We start from the raw sequence: 14,739 nt of genomic DNA, 5'->3' as shown, positions 1-14,739 counted from the left end.
AAGAAAAAGTGCGGGCGGAGAGAGAGACTGGCTGGCCAACAATGAGTGAGTGGCGTGACACCCTGACATGTGAAAAAGAATAGTAGGAACGGCGGCTATTCCCAACTCAGTAATTTCAGGCACCGTACGATCCTTTCTTACCTCTCTTACCTCTCTTACTTTCCTCGGATTCATCGCAGTAAACATCGACTCATTCTCCTACTATAGAGCCCATAATCAATTCAAATTGGTATCTTCCCCTCAGAACCGTCATTGACTCTGACACCGCTATCGTACAATACAATAATCCCCAAACTGATTGGTCCCCCCGTAAACCTACCCACCTATATACATAAACACAATATGATGAAGATTGTGAATCTTTCCCCTCCCAGCTGTAGTAGGACATAGCCTAGAAAAGGGCACTCATAATCAACCCCTTCAATGGCATCTACCATCTGTCAAATCATTGTTCTTTCTCTCGCTCCTGCCCCTGCTCGTGCTCTTCTCTCTCTAGGTCGCCCTCTGTCCACTCGAGATCCAGGTACTGCTCCTCGGTAAGGTTGGCAATAGCCCGCACGCGAACATTTTGAATCTCTCCCAGCGCGGCGTGCAATTCATATTCCTCGTCCCACTCGGTGACCGCTCTGTCTACTTCATCCAGTCGGTAGGCTTTGATCGCCGTAGGGGGACGCTTGATGATGTTGCGCCGGAGATTCTTGAGTCGGGGGTTGTGTATCAGATCCGACATTGAGTCATCCTTGCCTTCGACCTTCCGGACAACCATGTCGGCCACGTGGGTGAGATATTCCTCCCGTTCGATCATGTAGTGCATGTTGGTCAGGTTACTTTCCGTGCGGTGGCGCAACCGCCCGATGATCCGCCGCACTTCGATGGTGAAGTCAGTGCCGATGTTCGGCCAGGTCAACGCCGTCATGAGGCACCACCGGACACCTAGCGGGTTGTCGGCCAAGGTAAACGCCCGCAGAAACATCTTCAGACAGGGCCCATCGAAGGCCAGGGTTTTCCGGTGGCGGGACATATAGATCGCGGACAGAAGCTCGATGGCCAGATCGGGCTTGTCTTCATGGATCAGACGCCGGCAGAGCGCGACCAGCATGTGGTGCTTGACGACCATGTCCTTCCCGGACGAGCAGATGTCATAGAAGCGGAAGACTGCGAGTTTGATGTGTTCGTTCGTAGCCTGCGTGTCAATCTCCGTCACCTGGCGGAAGTACTGGGGGAGAAACCGGGTCACGTTGCGAATGCTCCTCCAGTCGGAATCAATCAGCTCTCGGGCTGCCTGGATACCCTTCTCGATGATAGTAGCGATGACGGCCAGCTCCACGTGCACCTGCTTGAAGTGAAACCTGGCAGCTTTCGCAGCCTCGTACCGCTTCAACGCCTCGACGAACTTGCCGTTATGCATGTAATGCGCCATCACCCGGTGGACTTTCTGATATTGATCCACCGGCCTCGACGTCTGTGTTTCTTGCTGCATCCGTTGGAAGAAGGGCAATGAGTCCTCGGTGAACGGCATCTTGTTGACCTCCGGACTCGGGAAGGAGTGTTGATCATACCCCAGGATCCGCTGTGAAGCGGCAGCTTGGCCGTACTTCATGCGCGCGGCTTGCAGCATCTGCCAGAAACCGATCGGTGAATGCTCGAGCGCGTGGCGCCGGGATCGCAGCATTTCCAGGAATGCAAATTCATCCATGAGTTTCGGCCATTGGCGTTCCTTGGCGAAGCGCAGAAACTCATAGACCATCTCCCGATCGCCCTTGTGCACCAAGGCCTCCAGAATGTGCTTGTACAGGACCCGATCGGGGACGATCTCGAATTCGGTTAAGTAGCCATACAGCCATGTCCGGATCTCCTCCGCAGTGTGCGTCGGCCAGTATTCGAGGAAGATGCGGTCAAAGACCGGGATGAAGTCGGCCGATCTGTAGACCAGGCGGAGTTGGTGCATTTCTTCGAAGCCGGCACGAACGCCCTCCCAATCGCACTCCAGGGCCTTGCCAAGCAACAGGAGCCCTTTGGTCCGGCAGCGAGGCGGGATTCCATGGTTCCGCGTCATTTCGTTCGCCAGGGCTTCGGCATCGGCGAGGCGGCCGAACTCAACGTATGCCTTGATGACCGGGTTGAACAGTTTATCGGTAGGCTGCTTCCCGAGGCGCATGAGGACCCGCAACAGCTTGCTCAGTTGACCGTTGAGCAGCTCTATGCTTCTCGTCTTCCTCCAGAGTCCCGTCAGGTACGCTCCGCACAGGCCACAGCCGCGATCATACTGTAGATTCCGGAGAAGAAACCACTTCGCCGTGGTCAGTCGGTGCGACTCGACCAGACAGCGGAGCACAATGTCGATCATCTCCGGCGAGGCCTTAAATCTGTGCATGTAGCGCGTGTAGATCGCAGCCGCAGACTCGATGGCACCTTTCTTCGCCAGCGTCAGAATCATGGTCCTCCACATCTCAAACGAGACCTGGTCCACCGCTTCCACCCGCTCGAAGACATTCCGCGCCAGATGCACATTCCCGGCCTTGCAATTGGCGAAGAACGCTTGTTCCGCCAGCTGCCGTCGTTCCGGAGCCAGGTGCTGGTGTGTCTCGGGGTGCGTGTCGAGAAACAACTGCGCCGCGTACACGGGGCGGTCATTGGTCAGCAACCATTGCATCTGCCACGTAACCGGCTGGTCTTCCAGAGTATCCATCAGCGCCTTCTCATCCGTAAGACTATCCCCAAATGTGCCAGGCGCGACCTTTTGAAACTCGCTCGCGCTACTGCCGCTACTGCCAAGGGAGCCCAGGCCATCAGCGAGCCCAGGAGTCTGCACCTGCGGGTTCATCGGTCCCGGTCTCGTATCTTTCAGCAACTTCTCCACCACAGCGGACGACGACGCACTACTGTCACCACCACCACCCGGTAAGGGGATATACATGTCCTGAAAGGAATTTGTCGTTGTTGTTGTTGTTATTGTGCGGTCGGACGAATGATTGTTCACTTCTGGCGTTGGCGTTATCGTTGGTGTTGGCTGTGATGCAGCACAACGATCCTGGTCCTTCAGGGACTCCAGCCCCATAAACTCACCGGCCTCGGCGGCCTCCATCATGCGAGCGAGCCTTCTCGCGGCGGCCGTGGCGTCGTAGTTGGGGGCGGAGGCATGGAGAGCGCGCTTATTCTCGACGATGCGTTCGGCAATGGTGACCCGGCGGTGCACATCGTATGTCACGGCTGCAATGGTACAGAACCCGCCCACCGTAGATCCGGCGAGAGCCAGCCGTCGTAGGACTCGAAGGGCGTTGCGCGAGGGGACGGCCGGTGTTGTGGTGCCGCGGGCGGCTGCTGCTGATTCGGGGGTCATGATGGTCTGATTTCAAGGCATCGCAGACCCGTGGAAGACTGCAGCACCTATACCATGAGCACAGGCAGGTCTATGAGGTCGAGGTGACCGAGAAGGGTCAATGGTAAGACCTAAGAGGAGCCCACGGGGAAGACAAGTGGGGGAGGAATAGAGGGGGGGATGCCAATTGAATCCAAAGTCGAGATGAGGGCGGACAATTATTTTGCGGGAAGGTTTGCAAAGCGAAGTTGGGTGGAGGCACCATTTTGGTCGCTCCCGTCCGCCCTAGTCCAAACTACCGCACTTCCGGCCGATTTCCGGGTGAAGCCACATCCAGTACGGATTTATCCATCTACCAACATCAACAGAATAGCGATGGTTCATATGTGTATTTGTCAATTTTTTTTTTCATTTCTTTCAGATATTTCTGCCTTATGTGAAATTTTCCAATGTCTAAACATCTCCCCATCTGCATTCTCCCTCTTGTAGAAATTGTGAAACCGAGGAATAGAATAGCAGGGCAGAAAAAAAAAGGGTGTTTTCTCAGTAGTAGAAACACAAACACACATGACATAAAACAATCGAGGTATGCAAGTAAGGATGAGCAGACAGCAAAAGCAATGAACCCACTCGCCTGGCACCCTGCTATGTTGGTATATTGACAATGATAACTGATGATGGTGATGATCATGCCGGTCGGATATAATATTCAAAGATGCGTTGCCAGTCACAGCACACAAGAGCAAAATAGAACAACAATCAAGAGAAAAGCAAGAGAAAGGGGCCTGTATGTATAAGAGACAATGCCTGCGCTCCATTTTTGTATATCGAGGGTCCCCGCGCACCATATTTGGTGGATGTTTTTGTGTATTCCGTTTCCCGTTTAGTGCACAAAGAGACGTTGCGAAAAGATGTTGATAGCCTGCCAAATCCGGGCAGTGCAGTCGACGAAAAAAAGAAGAAGAAAAAAGTCGAACGAAGAAGATGAAGAACGGGGCACATATACCGTATGCAATTCATGCGAATAACCCGTGGTAGCCAGCCATACCCCCTGTTTGCCAATTTCCGTTATTTAACCTTGCAAAACGCCAATATTCAACACGAAAAAAAGAAGAGAATGAAAAGCAAAGTGTCATATACCACCATGAAGAGGTAGCGAAGCAAGTGCAACCGAAATCATATCATCTGCATGAGGACGTCGCCTCGTTTATACACTACCAAAACACCTTCCCTCGCAAGGGGGAGGATAGTTGGCAGAAAGATTGAGTTTCGCAATAAACGAAAAGATCGCGCTGCGATAGAAGGTGCACAAAAGCTGTGTCACATCGCACAGGCTTTTTGATGTATGTATTGAGATCAATTCTCGAACCAAACATGTCGGCGACTCAGCTCGACCACGGGAAGGCGGACAGCACGGGGCACGTTCTGCACTGCAACGCGCAACAGTCGCAATGCGAAGCATAGACCGACTTCAGTCACGTCTTCAGCCGCCTTTTCTCAGAGATTCATCCGCAGGAAGTGGCTCAGCGCCACTCTGCAAGCCATGTCGGTGCTCCGTAGAGTGCTTGGCATTCCTTTTTGGCTTTCTGCTCTTGGGCATCTGCCAGCCGCTGCTGGCATGGTTCACTGCGGAATCCTGTGTGGAACTAACCCCGTTTGACTTTCGTGGCTGCGAACCTGCATTTCGTCTCTCGTTGTCGCCGGACCCAGACGAAGAATTGTGGTTCTTGGATTTGGCCTTGTGGGTACCTCCATTGGCTCTTTCCGATGACTCAACGCCGTTGACACGGCGCTTCCCAGTAGACGTTGCAGGTTGCTGTTCAGTCACTGAAGAAGTACCCGAGGTCGACTTTCCTTTCTCTGGTCCATGGACCTGTCTCGGTCGGGAAGCCTCTTTGTCCACATGTTCTTGTTGACTCGGGACATTCTTAGGTTTCTCGGGTCCACCACGAGCCACAGGCTCGGCTATCTTCTCTGAATTTGACAGATGCAGACTTTGCAGACGGCTGGAAAGCAGACTATGCTTTCCTCCATGGCCATTGACAAAGGGATCGCTGACTTTGCCTGTAGGATATGACTCAATCCCTTGCCGTGCGAAATAAGGTGCCGGGTCAATCTCGACGGAGCTGTTATCCGGATAGTCTTGGGAAAACGAGTCGGAGACACTGGCAGGAGTGTCCGTGTTGATCTCATCCGAGGCGGATGTACAATGGCTCATGGTAGCATACGGGTCATAGTGTTCTGCTGAGGCTGAGAGACGCGGTTCACTGGGAGGCACAGAGCCATCCACGATCAATGGGCCGCCACGATCCCCTGAGGGTGCCGATCGAGAGGATGCACGCTGTTGCGAAGCAGACTTGGTAGGAAAGGAGTTAGCACCGTCTACGCCCTGGCCAGCTACCTCGTTGGAAGACATAGACTGCATGTATTCCTGGGAACTTCCGACAAAGGGCATCATGCCACCGTTCTGCATTGTAAGCCCCACCGGAGACGAGAGGGAGGACAACAGAGTGTTCTGGTGATACGCCTGCAATTGCGGAGAGGTCGCCAGGAAATAACCCATATATTCGTTCGTTCGGCTCTCGTCAAAATAACCCGAGCGAGAAACGTTGGGTAGGCTGCTGGGCATGAAGGAGCTTTCGTTCTCTTCCTGCGTGCCGTCTGGAGAACCAGGCATGTTGCGCGACTTCGACGTCGGCGAGCCGTCCGCTGCTTGAGAGATAGAGTAGAGCGGAGCATAGCTTGGGAGGGAGTTTACAGGGCGTGCCGGTTGCGAATGTGCCCGCAATGACCCGCTTGGTGACCCGTTCGCTACTGATGACCGGCGAGGACTGCGTCTCAGGTCCGGCATTGCAGTGGTTGCTGACGGCGACGGTGGATTGGTGCTGCTCCCTTGCACACCTGGAACAGTGACGGGGAGGTACGGGGTGCTATAGTAGACCGGCTGACGAAGTGATGCACCGTGCGTTTGATGATTCGTTGTTCCGGATCTTGACCGTGAGTTGTCCTCTGTAGAGGTTTCCTGCTGCTGGGGCATTGGGAACTGGATGAACGGTTGCCGAATGAGGACAGGCGGAGGACGTCCTGTCAAGAGCGCCTGATTTTGCAGTTGGAGTCGCAGTTCTTGTTCCTGGGCTTGAAGAATCTGAATTTGTTGGTAGAGATGATCATGTAGGAGATATTGGGCATGCTGAGCTTGCAAAGATAGTTCGGACGCACTCATACCGTTGGGTTGTCGGAAGCTATTCGACTTATTGGGGGTGTTGGAAGCCCTCCGGCCACCAGAATTTCCGCCGCGGCCGAATTGATTTGAATGTCTTCCACCTCGACCGCCCCCACGACCACCTCGAGAGGGTGGTGGTGCTGCAGTGATGACCGGCCGCGGTTGCGGGGGAGGTCTCTCCCATGAACGCTCCTCTTCTGGCGGGTACTCGTACTGTTCGCAGCAAAGCTCCAGGTTGCCCTCGGAAACGGCCTTGAAGGCCCGGCGGAGCTCCATGTGAACCCCCCGAAATGACGTATCGTCTGCGGTGTTACCCAGGTTTCGAGACGTGTTGAAAGGTTCTTCAACACACAGGCGATTGTTTTGCAACAAGTGCCATCTCTTAGCCTCCTTTGACAAGAGCTTTCCCTCCCTTACGGAGATCACGTTTTTCTCGTAGTCCAGCTCATGGCCGTAGTACCGAAAGAATTGGAAGAGCAACTCTCCAAGGGACTGCTTGTTTTGTCGTCCAAAACCGACGAGGGAATCAAGATCATCATCGAAGGAGCAAACAATGCCGTCCGCGGTTGTTTTCTTCTTGTGAGGTCGAGCCTGGAGGCTCGGCAGAATGGGAGGATCCCGCGTTTGCAAGAAATTGATAATCAGACAGATCCACGTATAAGAACTCAGGGTGCCTCCAAGTCCTGAAATCCAACGGGTCAGTGTCAGCCATCAAACAAGGAGAGGCCACTGCAGCGGGGCAAGAAAAGAGCGGCGAACGGAGCGTGCGCTGCAGGCCATGGATCCAGATTCTGACACGTACCGGCATCATTCAATATCCTCCGCTTTGTCCAATGTTTCACGATCATGGCCAGGGGCCGAATGCGCTCGTCCAACTCTACGTACGTCCGGACCATCCGCGTGTTCTCCAAGGCCATGGTATTGTTGACGTTCATGTCACATGCTAATTGCAGCTCCGGGTCCCAGATCTTAACGATGGGGACTTTGGCGTGCGAAACGCAAACGACTCGCTCCATGCCATCTGTAGTGCATCACCGTTAGAGTTGCGGCACAGATCAAGATCAAGATCGAAACAGTCTCCTTACGTTTTGCGAGAACCTCCGCCAGCAGACACACGTGCTCCAGCTCTTTATAGGTGGTGGTTATACAGATGTCAACTATACCTCGAGTCAGCGGCCAGTCCTCACGTGGGGGGTCATCAACTTCCACCCCTGCCCGGGTGGCAGCCAAGTACATACCATCCGAATCACTCGAACAGAGTTTATTCCCCGACGACCCAAAAACATGAACCTTAATATTACATCCCGGCCACTGATCATTGAACAGTTTTTCCAGCTTGCGGACGAGTTGCCGCCGTCGGTCGTCGCTCTCCGCTGATGGTAACAGTCGGTCGTAGACCTCCAGCATGTCGGCCGTAAGCCTTTGTTCCTCCTCGGGCTCCAGGCGCTCCTTCAAGCCCTCCTTCTCCTCCGGCAACAAGTCGGCCCCTATGGAGTACGGTATTCGTCTCCGGAAGAAAGCCATTGCCGTCTCGTACTTGCAGCCGCCATACTGTTTTCGCATCGAAGGGGGGAGGTGGGTGGACTCTGAGTGGGTGGAGCGGGGGGAGGTGCTCCCGTGGGGAGGCGAGGGCGATCGGGAATGAAAGGAGATTTTCCGCGCATGTTGGTACGGCGTGGAGGGCAAGGAGTTCGATTGCTGCGAAGACAATGGGGGGCGGTTCTTTGCCTCCGGAGACGTATTGGTCGATAACTTCCACGGCATCATCGAGGCCTTTTCCGAGGCTAGCGGAGACTTTCCACCTTGTACGGAAGAGATATTAGCATTCCCATGGGTGTCTGAGAGCATATAGTGACTCCAACGTTGCCGCCAACGTTGGCCTCCAAGAAGGTGCGATCGGAAGAAATCCCGCTGTTGTCGTGCTCAAATGGCGTGGGTGCGCAGATCCACCGAGGAAATTCCAACTTTGCGGACCAGAAACCGTTCAACTACCGGGGAATAGATAACCCGTCAACGATCGTATGCACCGAAATGCGTAACCGAGGGAAACGGCGACGGCGTGCCTGCAAGGCGAAAGGTGCTGGAGGAAGGGAGAAGGCAAGCGGGTTTCGAGGGGAAATCGACAGAGCAATCGGCCGGCGACGTAGGAGGGGGGGGGGAGGTGCAGCAAAAATGTCTTTGTGCTGCTTTCCACGGAGGAAAGAGTTCACAACCCCGGAGGTGGGATTTCCACCACCACGAAAGGAATTGAAGAGAAACAAAAATGAAAAAATCAAGGGGAAGGAAGCGAGACAAAAGTGAGCGCTGTTTCCCTTGAAGTTCAGAAAAGTGGAGGAGGTGTTTTTTTTCGGGGGAGAGAGGAGGAGGAGGAGGAGGAATTGCGTGGGTGGAATTGTTCAGCCGATCGACCACCAGATAGACACTGCAGTGTTTTAAGGGGAGAGAGCAATAGACTCTAGCGGGTAAGGGCACACTCCAAAAAACCACACAAGTAGAGGCGGGTAAATCCGAGTCTGGAGAAGAGAATAAGAAAGAGAAAGAGCACAGTGAATGAGTGCGTTCAGACTGTGTCCTTTTCGTTTCGTTCCTTTCTTTCTATCAGAATTGAAGGACCAGCCTGGTACGGAGTAGTGATCGATTGAATAGGGTGTGGGAAATATAGCGGGAATGCCAGTAGGTTGCTGGGAAAGGTTAATCGAGCAGCGGGCGGCGGAAGAGGGAATCTAATTGAGGGCGATCGGCTGGAGAGCAGCCGCAGTGCAGCAGCAGCAGCAGAGCCTGAGCCAGAGCCAGGGGGGGGGAGAGAGGGGGGGGAGTGTTCCCGCTACTGTAGTCCCGCCGGCCAACGGCGGTAACTGCTGTCGAAACGGGCACGGCCGGCACAGCGGCAGTCGCTGCAGTCACTGACTGCACTTGACTAAAGTATGCACTGTGTTGCGCCGGGGTAGGAGCTAACTACGTGACGGTTTACTAACAACAACTTAACAACTTGCGCCGCAGCTTGAAGACTATCACAACTTGAGGAATTACCTCGTCAGCAATAATGGTAACTCAAATGAACAAACATGTTTTCAGCAGGCTCACTCTCAGGGCTATTTTGAACAGAATCTCGAAACAAAAGCCGAGGACAAAGACCGTTCCTATCAATAAGGACTCAGCAGCTGAAACGGGTGATCAAACTGAAGACAATATAGACACAAAAAAAGGGCCAATGCTTGGAGGGAGGGGCGGATCAGACTTGAAAGGGGGAAACTCAGACAGCACCATTTAGTGAAGGGTCACCAACACGTTCCGAGTCAGCGCAGTCACTCAACTCTACTCTCATCTTACAGGTGGAAGAGACATACTCCTTCACGGCTTCCATCCAACCCAGCCAGTCCCGAATAGATGACAGGTAGTTTGGCACTAGGTCTGGTATTATGGACTAAGTTATTCTTGGCCGGCTTAGCACTAAAAGGGTCTCATTGTTCTACTGCAGCGCCCGTTGAACTGCAGCAGGGGCAGAGGCTGCTGCTGCTGCTGCATCCTCCGGTAATGGAAACCCGGTGGACTCTGATTCATAGTGAGGTATGTTCTTAATCCTTTCATTATGATGCTAGTATATTTGTGCTCCCGGCATATACCATCATTCCTCAGGCACACAATTTGGCACCTCTTCAAGGCGATCGCATTCTCCCTCACTCGCAGATTCATTTCTCTGTATTGCGCATTTGTTCATCGCTCCAAGAACCAACCTGAACCAACCTCAACTGCCGCAATCAATGCGGCAAAGTCCTGCGAATCACTGGCGCGGAGCTCCCTCCACCCTGTCACATTCAATAGACATGCATTTCTCCGCAACTTGCATACATTGGTTGGCATGGATAAATGTCCTGCCCCATGCCTTCAGCCCCAGCGATGCTCCCACAAAACCCATTTTGAGATAGGAGTGATGAGAGGAAGGATTAGCTTTATTGAATCCAAACGCGCCTATCCCAACACACCTGTCGAATCGAGGGATCTAGATGGAAGCTACGATCCTCTCGCCAGCTTAATCAGCGACTCTTTGTGTCGATCATCGGGGGTGCTATTGAACTCCTGTTCCGCAGCAGTAAAAGGCATCAAGAACAATCACCTTCCCCCCACCCGCCAGCTATTGGAAGAAGAGTACGGAGTCCCCATAGCCAACTAAACCTTCAGCGCCGCCAACGCCGCCTCCGCCGCCGCCGTTGTTTTTGCATTCCTCCTTTCTAGATCCCTGCTTTCATTCCAGTCATTGAATGCTCACTTAACTTTTTTTCCCTCTTCTATTGTGAGAAAGCGAGAAACCTTTTCTCCCCCCCCCCCCTTTTTTCTCCCTCTTGCCTGCCCCGCGTTTTCCGGAAAGTGACTTGTCTCGGCCCTGGGTCCGAACCAATGCGGCACGTGTGACGGGGCGCCGTGACCGGCTGGTTAATAAAGTATTTCAGGTCCAGCTTTGGCCCACCTATCACCTATTTCCCTCTGGCTTGACTGGCAGTCTCAGTGCTTCACGACGGGCGGCCTGAGAAACGGACTACTCACTATTATTGGTAACGCTTAAATTGTGTTCATCGTCGTTACTACCGAAGCGCTGGAGGGGGCATACAACTACTCCTCATCTCCGAGACATATAATCTATACTACATCCGATAACTCATACAGCGCGCCACCAGTCGACCCAGAACTAAACCAGCACCCCAGCTTCGAGGTCAGTGATTGTCAACCGCACAATAAAACCAAGATCGCTGTTCTAAGGTAACCCCGTATTGCCAACCGCGTTCCAACAATGGTCGAGTTTCAGGGCCCAATCCAGTCAAGAGGAACCGGTCCCAACCTTTCCAACCCCCCTTAAAGGCAGTCAAGCACTGAGTCTACCTAGTCGCACATTGTTTCTCTCCCACCGGCTCCAACCTGTCATATTGCTGAGCACATGGCCGGAACATGGTTCGGAACCATGGGCTTAGGGGAGTTGACCCTGTAGCCCTTAGCCCGATCCAGCGTGATGAAAGGAGCGGGATTCTATAAAGGAGGTTAATCGACCAACCGGGAATCCGAAGTATAGGGTGCGTTGTGTGGTTCTAGCACAAGTATGTCGAGTACAAAGAAGATGAAATATCCCCCCACCCCCCGGCGAAATGTTTCTGCGCGATTGATCCTTCGAAAGGCTGAGAACCAGACTGTCGGAGACCGTTGCTGATATGTAACTTAATCATCGCCGGCCTCAAAGTTCACTATGATAGTATAACTACCACTCGAATACTTGAAAAGGATACGAAGTATGTAGTTACACCAGGATTCTTAGTAAGAGATACAGGCAGCCCCGCCCACGAACCCGAGGAATTCTCAGCCACAGAGGTCATTGTTTCTGCAAGTAAGCATGGCCGTGGGCTGATGAAAAAGTCACGTATTGCGGATGGGGGGTGTCAACGTGATAGGGCGGCGGCAAGGTGAAGTATAAGGTAAAGTGTGTAGCAGTGGACCGGGTCGCTGCATTTTAAGCAATGCATCGAAGTGCAGTACTGTACGGAATACTGTAGAACCATATGTCTCTCTTTCTCTCCGCTGGCTCGCGGATTCAACACCCTGAGACAATCGGGGCTCTCACACCCAATGCCCGTTGGCCTGCCGCTAAATGAAACAAAAATAAGAAAAAGTCGAGCGTGTGATCTGAAGATCAATCAGATGAGAGGGAGTGGGAGAGAGACAAGGCTGCATGGGCTTGGTCGACTGTTCGCAGAAATCCCATCCCCATCCCCATCCCCATCCCCGTCCCCATCCCCATCCCACCTCCGGGGATTATCACTTGCAGACAGACAGGCAGACAGCCTGCGTGATAGCCCATCTGATCCCTCCACAAACTTGACTTCTGCCTCCTTCGGAAAGGGCATACATGGTCATTTCAAGCCACTGGAAGCACGATGACGATGCATAAGAAGCCCGTTCCCCCACCATCTTGTGATTCGGGACTTCTTTTCCCCTCCTTCGCTTCTTTTCTTCCCCTCATCCCCCCCTCCACCCCTCCTTTTCCTCAATTTGGATATTTCTGCCCTCTTACCATGAAAGGTTGCAGGGAAGGGTCTGAGTGTTAGTTTAGTCATCACGGTCTCTTCCACCTTGTCCGGCGTTGTTGCTCCCCTCCCCTCCCCCCACCCCGGCCATTCTCCGGAGCCACGCAGTCTGGCAATCTATCCCAGACTACATTAGCACGAGCTGTGTCGCCGCCTACATTCTGGAAGGTGTGTGGACAAGTAAGGTAAATCATGGATCTCCCGGCAGTTGCAGGCAGTTAGTGGTTGTCGAGACACGCGCAGGAGGTTGTTTAGCCTTGTAGTTGTCCACGGTTGTCGTACTCGAGTTGATGCCCCTCGAAAAGAAGCAGGAATAAGCGTCTTGCAGAGGATCCACACGCGACAACAAACCACTATTCGGGAAGATATATGAATGGCATCAGTTTCCAATGCCACATTGCAACAAACAATGAGGATAAGACCCCAAAATACGGAGTACTGACTGAGTACACCAGGTGAGGACCCAGAGGAACAGTCATGACTCGACTACCATCTACTACTTGCGTACTGCCTGCCGCTGCCGCGAAGAAAGTTACCCGCAAGGAGGAGCAGCCCAAAGAGGGTTAGCCAGCCAGCCAGCCAGCCAGCATCCATATCACCCGTCATCCAGACCAGGGCTAATTTAATCACCACGAGGAAGATATGATTTCGAGGTCCGTTCAACGACGGCTTGGCGGAATCATCCAGCCGGAATCAGCAGGGAAATGCCGAAGGGCAAGACAAGCATCGATTTGTCGAGCAAGTGCCCAGCGTACGTAGTACTGTACTAATCAAACCAGATCCCCCGGTGGTATTGTACAGTCCATGATCAGAACCATGATCATGGTCTCTGCCCGTGCCCAGACTTCGAAGTCGTAGGTGTGGTACGATGATGATACTACTGCTGCCATCTAGACCTGCCCAGGGGTGGGAAAGGGGGCCTGCACGGGTAGTAATTCGGGGTTGGGACTATCTGGATTACAGTAGGGGCCAGATGGGTTTGAGAAGTTGGGACGACAGTAGATTCCTCATGGAAGGTGAAAGGTTTTGTATCTCCGATTGATATTAGTCTGCTTCCTGCTCTCTTCGGTGACACCATATTCAGGTTGTCAACAGCACATGCTGGGTTCTCCCACCGTCCAAATGAGCAAGAGGAGGAGGGAGGGTGGGACAGCTCTGCCGGAAAAAAAAGGTTGACGGGCCGACGCTAAGAGAGAGAGACACAGGATTGATTACAAGGGCGCGCTGCCCAGTGCTTTTTGATTCTGGCAAAAGTTGCTTGCCTCCTCCCCTCATCTCTTCCCGGCTCCCGGCTACTCTACTAGTCTGTCTGTACTTGGAGCAAGTCAGTCAGTCAGTCAGAGGGCAAACTCCGTGCATACGCCATTGTGCATTGGACTGATTCTCGGAAAATCAGGGTTTCTGTTCGGATGCGATGCGTTGCGACAGGGGAGATGGATTGTTCCAAACCAATCCCCATGATTTTCCATGATTTTCATTCACTTTCGAGACAGCAGCAGTTCATGGTGCTTAATTTAGACTGTAGCGATGAACAACTCGCTGGCATTCTGGGGTTTGTGTTTTGTGTTGAGCAACTCTGGCTGGCAGTAATCAAGTGCAAGAAACCGATTGCTGATTTGCATCCAAGACCACCCAGGTGATGATGGGATGGGCTGCTGACCGGTCGAACACAAGCCCCATGTCGGATAGTCTCAACCTACTGCGTGTGCGTGCGTATCGTATTGGAGATTACATGTGGGACCCCCTAATCAAGTCATTATCGTACGGATACTTGCCTGTCACCGATGAAACACCTTGACACGGTGGGATCTGATAACCTGCCATATCATGGGAATCATGGGAACTTTTCGTTTGTTTGATATAGAGTAAGGAATGAATTAAGGATTAGATGGCATGGATATGGAGAGTCGAGTTGCGAGTGAAGTAACCTATACTTAATAGTTGTGAAGAGGGGAAAGAGAGAGAGCCAGAGAGAGAAGAAATTTCTCGGATCGGGAGGGAAACCAGCGATTCAACAACCCGAATCTCCTCTACCAACCACATCCATTCAAATCCATCCGATGTCCACCCTTTTTTTTATTTTTTATTTTGATTTTTTTTTCTCACTCCGTACTCCACGGAGACACCGG

The 14,739-nt window shown here is 52.8% G+C and overlaps 3 protein-coding genes across 3 annotated transcripts; all 3 read right to left on the bottom strand.

Moving 5' to 3' along the window:
* Positions 1-136: 136 nt before the first annotated feature.
* BO72DRAFT_450810 (pentatricopeptide repeat protein) lies at positions 137-3,528 on the bottom strand. Its single transcript, XM_040945338.1, has one exon. The coding sequence runs from the start codon at positions 3,338-3,340 to the stop codon at positions 446-448; it is 2,895 nt and encodes a 964-aa protein (XP_040798282.1). The 5' UTR covers positions 3,341-3,528; the 3' UTR covers positions 137-445.
* A 146-nt stretch (positions 3,529-3,674) lies between these two features.
* BO72DRAFT_210836 (uncharacterized protein) lies at positions 3,675-4,484 on the bottom strand. Its single transcript, XM_040939669.1, has one exon. The coding sequence runs from the start codon at positions 4,165-4,167 to the stop codon at positions 3,715-3,717; it is 453 nt and encodes a 150-aa protein (XP_040798281.1). The 5' UTR covers positions 4,168-4,484; the 3' UTR covers positions 3,675-3,714.
* Positions 4,485-8,481, bottom strand: BO72DRAFT_210835 (PAP/25A associated domain family). The gene is made up of 4 exons (XM_040939668.1): positions 7,781-8,481; positions 7,628-7,699; positions 7,345-7,563; positions 4,485-7,225 (listed from the first exon to the last, which is right to left on the bottom strand). Exons 1-4 carry the CDS (start codon positions 8,388-8,390, stop codon positions 4,803-4,805), a joined length of 3,324 nt encoding a protein of 1,107 aa, XP_040798280.1. The 5' UTR covers positions 8,391-8,481; the 3' UTR covers positions 4,485-4,802.
* Between the last annotated feature and the right edge of the window lie 6,258 nt (positions 8,482-14,739).

Source organism: Aspergillus fijiensis (assembly GCF_003184825.1).
Source record: "Aspergillus fijiensis CBS 313.89 unplaced genomic scaffold BO72scaffold_50, whole genome shotgun sequence".
NCBI classification, from domain to species: domain Eukaryota; kingdom Fungi; phylum Ascomycota; class Eurotiomycetes; order Eurotiales; family Aspergillaceae; genus Aspergillus; species Aspergillus fijiensis.
This window is presented reverse-complemented; position numbering and strand designations above follow the sequence as displayed.

Coding starts and splice junctions, on each gene's coding strand:
- BO72DRAFT_210835 (XM_040939668.1), bottom strand. CDS start 8,390: ATGCTCTCAGACACCCATGGGAATGCTAATATCTCTTCCGTACAAGGT. Junction 7,564..7,627: donor GGCGGAGGTTCTCGCAAAAC/GTAAGGAGACTG, acceptor GATGCACTACAG/ATGGCATGGAGCGAGTCGTT. Junction 7,226..7,344: donor GAGGATATTGAATGATGCCG/GTACGTGTCAGA, acceptor GTTGGATTTCAG/GACTTGGAGGCACCCTGAGT.
- BO72DRAFT_210836 (XM_040939669.1), bottom strand. CDS start 4,167: ATGGTGCGCGGGGACCCTCGATATACAAAAATGGAGCGCAGGCATTGT.
- BO72DRAFT_450810 (XM_040945338.1), bottom strand. CDS start 3,340: ATGACCCCCGAATCAGCAGCAGCCGCCCGCGGCACCACAACACCGGCC.